This window comes from Microchirus variegatus (assembly GCF_963457635.1).
Source record: "Microchirus variegatus genome assembly, chromosome: 14".
NCBI lineage: Eukaryota > Metazoa > Chordata > Actinopteri > Pleuronectiformes > Soleidae > Microchirus > Microchirus variegatus.
The window spans coordinates 26,518,606-26,529,511 of NC_139815.1; the positions used below are offsets into that span (position 1 = coordinate 26,518,606).

At 38.1% G+C, this 10,906-nt stretch overlaps 1 protein-coding gene across 1 annotated transcript; it reads right to left on the bottom strand.

Moving 5' to 3' along the window:
• Positions 1 to 246: 246 nt before the first annotated feature.
• hdc (histidine decarboxylase) lies at positions 247 to 6,907 on the bottom strand (the record flags this gene model as incomplete). Its single annotated transcript, XM_083900797.1, has 13 exons — positions 247 to 356; positions 525 to 1,065; positions 2,437 to 2,538; positions 2,652 to 2,750; positions 2,849 to 2,939; positions 3,930 to 4,092; positions 4,173 to 4,239; positions 5,017 to 5,160; positions 5,261 to 5,398; positions 5,718 to 5,840; positions 6,379 to 6,492; positions 6,602 to 6,774; positions 6,880 to 6,907. 13 exons carry the CDS (start codon positions 6,905 to 6,907, stop codon positions 262 to 264), a joined length of 1,878 nt encoding a protein of 625 aa, XP_083756923.1. The 3' UTR covers positions 247 to 261.
• Positions 6,908 to 10,906: the final 3,999 nt, after the last annotated feature.

Here is a 10,906-nt window from a genome sequence, read left to right on the forward strand (position 1 = left end):
AAAAAATGTTTTCCTTGTGACCCCAAAATTTTGAATGGTGGAGTATGACGTGTAGGCTCAAACACATATTATTCCAGAGGATCTAAGCTTCATTTCTTAAATAAAAATAAAAAATACACATGAAAAAATACTCAATGTCAATGTTGTTTGAAAGAAATTTTAATAAAGTTTTTAAAAACACGATTCCAAACGAGTCATCTCATTAACTGCTCTTCCACTGGCTGCTTTAGCACCAACACAGGCAACGCGGCAGCAAACTGCTTAATAATGACCGACTGTACTGCTTTCATGTTCACTGCACAGGAGCTTGGGTGTAGAGGCACTTTCCGGCGGAGTAGAGGAGGGAGCTGCAGGGTCTATGGGAGGAGAAGACATACAGTTAATTCTTTTACAACTGGAGTGTTTCTGAGCTGCTTGTGAACCGTTCAGCGGGCAGCACAGCTGGGGCCAACCACACTGCACCATGTGGTTGCAGAAACTGGGCACGCTGTAAAACTTTGTCAACTTTTTCAGGACCCGTTTACCCGGAAGATCTGAAGACATTTCTGTAATCTGTAATTCAGCACTGGATTCAGTCGACGGCGGTGTGAGGGGAGCACCTTCAGCATCGAGATCAGGCCTCGTGTCAAAGTCATAGTCAGAGCCCGGCCCAGCGCGAGTGTAAGGCAGCGGCTCACAGCTGCAGCTAAGAGAGCGCGTGGTTTTCCTGGGTCGATTCCAAGCTTTGTCAATCCACAGATCCATCAGAACTTTGTCCAGCCTGGACGGAGTGTCCTCCTTCTCGTCTGAGCCAGAGTCCAAGTCTTGGTCTGCTCCGGCTCCTTTCGCCTCCTCCACCCCTGAGTTCAGTTGCTCTGCGTTCGTCAAACCCTGCGTCTCGGTCAGGAGAGCGTCGGCCATCTCGGAGATGATGCCCCAGTCCCTGAGGACGTCGTCTGCGGTCGTGAACTGCGACGTCACCACGAATCGGATGACGCGCTTGGTGTGAATGTCTGTGGGGATGAGGTACATGGTGCCCGACCTGGTCAGTCTCTTCAACAGCTCCTGGGTCAAAGCATTCCCTCCCTAGGGTGTGAACACGGTGTACAATGATTATTAAAGGCCCAGAAACTTAAAACAACAACAAAAACTAGATCATTTTCAGTGGCATCTGCAAAGGTTTCTGAAACTCTAGTCTTTTAGTTTTGGATTTATAACGGGTTATTTAGCCCATTTTACACCGAGCGTATCGCAGACAACATGTTTTCACAAGCGCACTCTGCGTTACACCGTAATTACACAGTGGTTTGTGCTATCGGAGACATGCCAACGGTTTCTGAAAGCTAAGAAGTTGCACGTCAAAGCCAAAGTGTGCTTATTACGTTAATGTCACTCGCACTGTTGCAGGAAGCCGGCGAATCAGCGTCTTTATCACCAGAGAGGAGAGAGTTGGAAAAACGCCTGTAGATAAGTTTCAAAGACAAAGACTCAAACAAATGTCAATTTTCAAATTTAACACACAGAATCTGCTACAGTGTTTTTTTCTAAATAAAACCTTTTGTTTTTCTTCATTTTAAATTGTTAATGCACTATTTCAGCATGCACTAAATTGTAAATAACGGCCAAATATTAAAAGATATTCTGGAAAACTGAGCAAAAGCACTTAACAGGACATTTTCTGCCTCTTTTATGGTTCAAATAAGCAAAGAAAAAAACTGCACAATCGAAATCTCGTTATTGTCATTACACGAGTACAACAAAACGAAAACGGTCTGTTAAAGGTGCATTATGTAATAAATGATAAAATCCTCCTAATATGTCACAGAGACTCAGGAATAATGTTCATATAACAAACTGAACTCACCAACAACAACAGTACAGACAAAATATTTGCATAAAAAAAAAAGTTTTGTGGACCGCAAATCATGTTTATGTTTTGAAATCATGTTTTGGCATGTGGCGCCACCTACCGCCGTCTACCAATCATTGCAGTCAGTAGAGTCCGGGTTGCCAGTTACGTCTGAGCTACAATGTTGGAGAGAACGAAACCTAAAAGACCTCAGTATTTTGAATTTGAGTGTAGTAACTGTTTTTGGCCACATTCTTACATATGGCACCTTTAAGTAAAAGTGGTTATTAAAAGTTAAAAACCATAAAGTATAAATAATGTACCACGACTTGCATGACAGAGTGTTCCGTCGAAGAAGTCAGAGAAGTATATTGCAGTAAGGTCAGTTAATTAAAGTATTCAGTGTAATAACAACCCTTATAACACATTACTATGATTTAGCAGTATTTAGGGTTCGGTAATTTGGGATTAAATATTAGTAAAATACTGCATTTGACTGTGACTTCACAGTTATGGCAAACCTGGCTGTCTCCATGACAACAGCAGTGTTCCTATTTTTGTTTTCTCTTCTATTTAGCTCTGAGATAGTTTGACAATGTGCTACATACTCTTAAACAGAAGACCACCAGTCCAAGATGTCTCTCAGCAGGAACCTCAAAGTGTGGGTGACTCCTGATGTGAGACTCAAAGAGCTTTGCCATTTCAATCCCCTGAAGAAAAAAAACATTTGGCAGTTATTCAAATACCCAAATATACATACAGAACGCGTAGTTCCAGAGTAATGTTTTAACAGTTTGCACGAGGAGAATTGAATGTTCCCTACGTGTCTGATGTGATCCTGGAGCTTCTTCAGTCCAAAGGAGCGCATGACGAACCAGAGTTTGAGTGAACGGAAACGACGGCTGAGGGGGATTTGCCAGTGCTGGACAACACGGAGCATAAAGTACGTTAATGTGATCCCTCAAACTAAAACTATGTGCTGTAATAGTTGAAGATTTCATTTGATGTAGATGTTGATACCATAAAGTCTGTGGCTGCCTGTGAGTTTTCATGCCTGAGGTAAACGGGATCGACACTGAAGGTTTGCTGTAGCTTGTATTTATCCTTAACCCTGAGAAAACACAAAGATTTATAGTTGATGTTCGTCTCCATAGACCATTTTCACATAGACCATAGTCTCAGTTTTCACATTCATTACATTGCTGCTTTCTTTTCAGAGTCAATCACTGTGTGTACATTTACAGTGAATGACTGTGTATTACTGTTTATGATGTTACGTCACAGTAGTCAAATTAAGCAGAATATAACTGTGATTAGACAGCATTTGTTAGTGTACCAATGGAAGTATTTCATATAAAGTTATATATGTAATATATAACTATAATTAATGTAATAATTACACTGATATGACATATATTTACCTTATGTCACTGTGATTTACCAGTATTTACCGTAAATCATTGTAACTTCTTGGTAGTAGTATATAACTGTGATTAGGCAGCATTCTTTAATGTACAAATGCATTTTTATGACTGTAACGTCACAGTTATACCATATATTTTTAGGAGTTTGCATCATTATCTTGGATAAATACAGTTTTTAAATTGTAATTATGCCATATAATACTGTGAATTAGCAGTATTTAGGGTAAAATACTAGTAAAATACTGTATTTTTACTGTAACTTCCCAGTTACGCCATATGTCACTCTGATTTGGCAGCATTTACCTGTGTAAATACTGCATTATGTTGCAATTCATGTTTTTCTTGGTGCCGTATATACTGTAAAATATTAGAGTTAGAGTTATGCCATATAGTTAGAGTAGGGCAGATATTTAGAGTGGAGCAATATGCAACTAATATTTTAAAAAAAAAAACTAAAAAAAAAACTATTGTATTAATTTTGTTTTCACATATAAACATTGATTACTAGATTACACTTGAAAAATCCCTCCAAGACATTCTGTAAAAGCCAGATCTATACTGTAGTAATGACATGTTTATATGGAGAATTGTCACAGCTAAGGTCTGTGAATTCATGTAAATACTTGTCTGTGTACTTTTACACATCAGAAGCATTTACACAGTATTTCATACATTACCAGAGAGCCGTGCAGTCAAAATGGACCAGCATCCACTTGGAAGGGTTAAAGACAAAAGAGTGAGCGTAGTCGATGCCGTCCAGTGACCAACGCAGCTCAGGACACAAATAGGCTGAGCCGGCGTAAGCGGCGTCAACGTGAAGCCACAGTCCTTCTTCACTACCTGTGAAAACAAACAAACACGTTCAACATAAGAGTAACAACACAATGTTTGATTAAATTTAAATGGCGTTAAAGACGTACACACTGGTCCCAGTTCTGACAACTTGTCAAAGGCACAAACTCCTGTCGTTCCCAACGTTGCACACAGCTGAACAGGAGACAAACATGAGGACATTTAAAAAAAAAGCTCTTTCTAATAAACACTTTGTGGAGCTTTGTCTTGAAGACGATTGAAGAAAGTGTTGTTTACTGTTAGATATTCATGCAGAGGTACACAAATACAGCAATGACTGTAACTTCTCAGTAATGTTATACACTATATTACCATGATTTATTAGTGTTTGCCTAAATAAATAAATAAATGCTCTATTATACTGTAACTTCACCAGTTATGTCAGTTAGTCATTTCTTTTTTTTTTAAATGAATGCATACATAGTATAACTTCCTAGTATTGTCATACAATGCATATTACTGTGATTTATCAGTTTTTCTCCTTTATGTTTACTGTATAATTATTATTATTATGTAGTTTCCCAGTAGTTATGTCACACAGACAGTATCAGTATTACTTTGATTAATCAGTCATTTCTTGCATTCTTGCAACGTCTTGGTATTGTCATACAATATATATATATATATATATATATGTATACATACATATACACACATATATATAATTTTTATGTAACTTGACAGTAATATCACATTGTTTATTACTGTGAATTTCAGTATTTTCTTGCCTTATTTCTCCATTTGACTGTTATTTGCCATTAATGTCACATTAATGTCATTATGACTATGATTTATCTGTATTTTCCTTGCATAAGTCACTTTTAAAACAAAAATATATTATATCACGTCGTCATTCATTGTGAAATGTATATCTTGAGTGTGTGAAATCCAGTGTTCAGTGTTAAGACGCACCATGAACGGCACCAGTCCCATCCTCCTGTCCTCTTGTATGGCTCGTTTTAAAGTGTCTCCTCTCAGAGACAGGTGATCATCAGTGGGCAGGAACCTGATCTTCATCAGCGAGATCAGTCCGGCCTTCTCCACTGAAGAGTGAGCCTGGAGAAACGCAGCCATTTTCATCAAACTATACTCAAATCAGTTAGTTAGTCACATTTTTTTTTTTTTTTTTTTTTAAACCAGAAGTCGTATGACTGACCTGATCTGAGGCGTAGGCCACCAGCCTGGCATTGAAGATGGAGTCGTCCATGTCCTGGTCCAGCTCAGCTCGCAGCTGAGAGATTTTGTCTTTCCTGGCCGCCAGTAGAGCAACAAGTGTACTCTCACTGACTGTGGTCTGACAGGAGAGACGGCAAACACTGTTAAGATCATTAACTCACAAAAGGTATTGCGTGCTGAATATCCCTCACCTCACCCTGTCCTTCCAAGTGTGTTGGAGAATCTATAGCTTTGAGATGTTTAATTATGGCCTGTCATGGTCCAAAAATCAACTATTATTATCTATATATTTTTTTTGATCTGCCAGTTATTGGTGTGCATGCACCTGGGGGATATCAGTGCTTGATTCTGCATTGTAGAAACTGGACTGTAGTGAGATTACAAGCTCCATGAAAGGGATTATACTCTAAAGGTGTTGTGTTCTGTGCGTCACAAACCTGCAGTATGCCGCCACCTATGCTGTCCGGATGGTGATGCAGGTAAAAGTGGGGAAGCCCGAGCGCTTTACACAACCAGTCCATCACATGTATTTCCAATTCTGTGCAGGCAGGACTGGAAGCCTGTGCAAAAGCAACATTTCATTTCATTATTAAAGGTGCATCTAAAGCAACTGTTCATATAACATACTGAACTCACCAACTACAACAATACAACCAAAATATTTGCATTAAAAAAATCTTTTGCAGGCCGCAAAATCATCTTTATGTTGTGAAATCATGTTGTGGCAACCGCCGTCTACCAATCATTGCAGTCAGTAGAACAGTCAAATTTTTTGGAGGATATAAGGATTTGGTGCCTTACTCAGGGGCACCCTGTTCTTGGCCCGCCCCTGGGATTTGAACCAGCAACCCTCTTGTTACAAGCCCAAGTTCCTTTTCCTCTTGGCTTTAAAAATGTGAAACTTGCCTGTCAGATTTAGTTGAGGCTCCTGTTTTGTATTTTGTATATTTTGAGAAACTTGAAACTTCATTTAATTTTACTTCGTTTTTCAGGTTTTCATGTATAATTTCTTTGTTATTATATGCAGTGTTTGCAGGGCAAAGCTTGCACTGTCTTAAATAAATGATGATGATGTTGATGATGACGATGTGTCCTTACCCATGTGAATCCGACACAGTTGATGGCATTAGCCAGCATGTCACCGAGCATGGAGGGCCATGAAGTTAGACAGGGGAAGTAAGCGTGCATATACGGGCTCTGCCAGTGAACCACCTGGGGGGGAAAGATGAGTATATTATACATATATATAAGTACATAATATTTGCTTTTTCCTCACCTTGTTTTATTTATTTCAAATGGCTGATAATGAAGGTGAACTTACTCCTGGCATTATGATTTTCTCAATGTCACTGAAGATACTCTCCCAGTCCTCGGGCTCTGCAGGCGCAGCGTCGGGCAGAAGCTCCTTCATGTAGCCTGGCTTCACATCAGGGATCACTCTCCTCTCTCTGATGGAGCTCAGGTACTGTGTGATGTAGTCCAGCAGTTCTTTACCTGAGCAGAACATTCCAAATGCAACATATTCCCCACGTTAATGATTTGCAGTGAAATTCAACATTAACAAGGACAAATAGTGCCAATTGGAAAAATCATAATTACCTCTGCGATTGTATTCCTCGGCCTGCATTATTATTATTATTATTATTATTATTATTATTATATATATTTTTTTGACAGATGAGAGCTCTTCGAGGGCGCTTGCGGCTGCAGTAATGCTTTGTGTACTCAGTAGCAGAGATCACAGGCCTTTATAGACCCCATTGTGAATAACACGCCCCAGGAATGGATGACGCATTTCAGCAAATGAAGAAGTGCCCATAGCATGTTCATCACAAAAACCTGTTTTACAAAATGTGTATACAGTGGTAACAACCTTTTGAAATGATATGTGAGTGAAATTAAAGTGGGTTTTTGGTTGACTCACATGTTTTGTTATGAAGTAAGTCAGTAAGTAAAAGGTGTATGAAGTTGTAAAAGCTTAAAGGTGCATTATGTAATAAATCTAAAGCAACTGGCCATAAAATCTAATATAATATAATAATATATAATATAATATGTCACAGAGACTCAGGAATAATGTTCATATAACAAACTGAACTCACCAACAACAACAGTACAGACAAAATATTTGCATTAAAAAAAATATTTTGCAGACTGCAAATCATGTTTATGTTTTGAAATCGTGTTGTGGCATGTGGCGCCACCTACCGCCGTCTACCAATCATTGCAGTCAGGAGAGTCTCAGCTGCCGAGCAACCACGGGTTGCCAGTTACGTCTGAGCTACAATGGCGGAGAGAACAAAACCTAAAAGACCTCTGTATTTTGAATCTGAGTGTAGTCACCGTTTTTGGCCACATTCTTACATATGGCAGCTTTAACATTTTCAATTGTTTTATTAATAGTGCACTTTTGATACACAGAGGCAGAATCAAGGTATTTAACTTCATGATAACACGGATAAAGATTGACAAAAAGAGGCAGATTAGAAGAAGGATGGAGTGTGGAGTGAAATAGCCTTCAGTAGCTAAAATAGCATGTAGCTGCATGAGTTGGGAGCTACAAAAAGTGTTCAAACTGGTAAAAAGAGTAAAACAAAATAAGTAATTCAAGATTTGAGTCTGAAAAAGGTCAAAGAAGGTAAGTATCCTTACTTACCTTCTTTGACCTTTTTCAGACTCAAATTCAGAAACTTTTAACGTAGCACCCAGGATTTTGACTAAAAAAACAGTACTGTATGTTTAATAGTGTTTTACATGTTTGATTATGGCATATCAGTTACAATTTTACATGATTCACTTTCTACTATTTACTTTTGTTGCCCTAAGGGTACAATAACATTTCGTTTCGGTGAGAATTCTGCTGTTTTCACACATTAACACATGTGAGCTGATGCTGAATGCTGATTAAATTCAGATGAATTGTGTCTCGATGCAAATTTCCATTTGGTGGGAGCTCTGGGAGTTACTTACCAGAACTCCCACACATCAGGTGTGTTGTAATATCTGTTGATGCTGCTATATCTGTGTGATGGAAATGTTGTATTTGTGAAGAGGGATGGAAGTCTTACTCAGGAATGTTCAAATGTAATTGTTTAACATGACCGACTTGTGACCTGAGATCATGGAGACTCTTTATATTGTGTTTACGACACAAATGATGGTGTCGTAAAACACTTCCTTATTTCCTCCTTTACCTGAAACTGGTGTGTTCACCGTGTATTTCTGATATATTACGTTGTTGTGAATTTATTTGAGTAGCAAAGGATCTGTTTTCTGGTTTTAGCTATAGTTGAACAGAAACGATTGAGTATCATGTTCTGTAACTATTGAGTTAGGAGTTGATGTTATAAAACAATTTAAAAGACAACATTTAATGATTTGGGACAATGACCCAAACACACATCACAGTGATACAGAGTCATACAATTGAGTAATGAGAAAAGGAAAAAAACAACAACAACAACAACATACAAATAAGATGAAAATAAACACAGAGACAAGAATCAATGGGTTTGCTTTCAACCATTTCTTAAAGCCTAACTTAAAGGTGGTGGGTGTGGAGCTTTGTCTAACACTAACATGATGCTATTCCACAGCCCTGATGTCAAAGGTCCAGATGTAACTGTCATACAGAATAAATGGAACTAAATGGAACCAAATATAATTTAAAATGAAGGTAACTACTCCGTAACATATTGTTAAATATCTATTTACCTATTACTTATTCAATTTCACTCGTTGCATGATGCATATACAATGATACAATGTGATCTGCGGGTTACTCAATCGCCATGCATTGTGGGAAATGTAGTTAATGGTCAACGCACGCCTTTAAGCAGCATAGACCTATTTTAACACAGATTTTAAGACCAATTAATCACTTGCAGGCCACATAAAATGAGGTGGAGGGACACATCTGTTCTAAAACCTGTGAATATCTCAACCACCAGAGCTATTCTTCCATGTTAAGAAGGTCACTGAGTGGTTTAAACCTATATCTGCCATCCCTGAACTAAAATTAGTTTTAGATTCCAGCAGAATTAAATCGTGAAAAGGGTTGCTAAAGGTAAACATAGGTTAACTTTTAATTCTCATTGATATTTAATTTCACTTTTGGAACCCTCTGCTATCCCAAATTTTAAAAACAATTTAGAAATAAAATTTCATTAGCCATTGACATTTTGTCTTTATCGATTTGTGATTCGTAATTTTTCATAATTGATGTTAAAAAGCCACTTTTTACTCGAGACTTGTGCGTTCTCTCTGCCAATGAGGCGTGACTCAGATATCCTTCCTGGATATGAAACAGAAGATAACGCTTTAGGACAAACTGACACTGGTTATGAACAAATAGAAAGTCATCAGGATCGGAACAAACAGCAAAAGGTAATATGTTGATGAGGGCAAACACATTTTTATCACAGCCTTTTTAACATGGGACAAAAGCTGGAGCAGCACCTGGTCTGTTCACACCAGACCCTTCACTGTTCATTGTGTTTGACGTGTGTTTACATCTGGTTCTCTGGGGGAAGCCAATGAATGCACTGAGAAAGTCTTACCGTGATTCAAACACTTAAAAGCAAACATCAGTGGTATAGACCATGGAGACAGTGATGAGAGGCGAGCAATTCATTCTCTTGAGTCAGCAAGATGACTGATGAAGCACAACCGGATGTTTATCTGAGGCTTTTGAAACGCATATATTCATCAATATTAAAGCTGTAAATGTACATGTTATTTTACAGGAAGCTAAATGGTAGACAAGGTATTTGCATTATTTATCAACGCAGCACACAGAGGTCATTTGTCAAACTTTCAAATCCTGTTTTTTAATCATTCTTCCTGGTGCATTTTGTGCAGCGAAAAACCCATTTCGTACATTTATTCACCACATGCACTCACTACTTATTGACGTCAACGTCAAAGAAGATTTTCTGTTACGACAGACAATAACGTTTTTCTGACTCTCATTCTGAAAAGACACCCAGTCAACAGCAGGTCTGTGACAAAAATGTCCCAAAGATGTCCACGATTTACATCTTACTGGTTATTATTGAAGTGATCTCAAACAGGGATTATGACTCGTCAGCGTTAAAGGAAGATATCTCAAACATAATAAGCCAACTTTTATTATGTTTGAGATAGCTTCCTTTAACGCTGACGAGACATTTTAATGTTTTATTAAAATGTCATGTAAAATTGTAACTGCTATGTCAATGGAAGCAAGATAAAAAAAATGTAAATCAAGTATTTAACATGCAGTACTCGCTTTTATAGTTTGTTTTGTTTTAAACTACCAAATGTAGCTGACACCTGCTTCAACAAAATGTCCAGGTTTTTTAATTTCAAACACGTCAACTGATCATAATTCAGTTTACGGTTGAATTACAGAGTCTGCGTCTGTCGTGACAAACTCCACACAGTTTAAAGGAAACCGTGAAATCGTATATATTGTATGTCCTGTGAAGCGTTAAGCTGAGGGTCTTCACTATTCTATTCCTGCAAACATACTAGCACGGTTGCCACAGTAACCCTCAAACACATCAACGGAAAGTGAGGCCATCTGAACGGATGCATCCAGATGCTATAGTGGGAACACAAAATGTTATTTTATTTTGAATGTTTT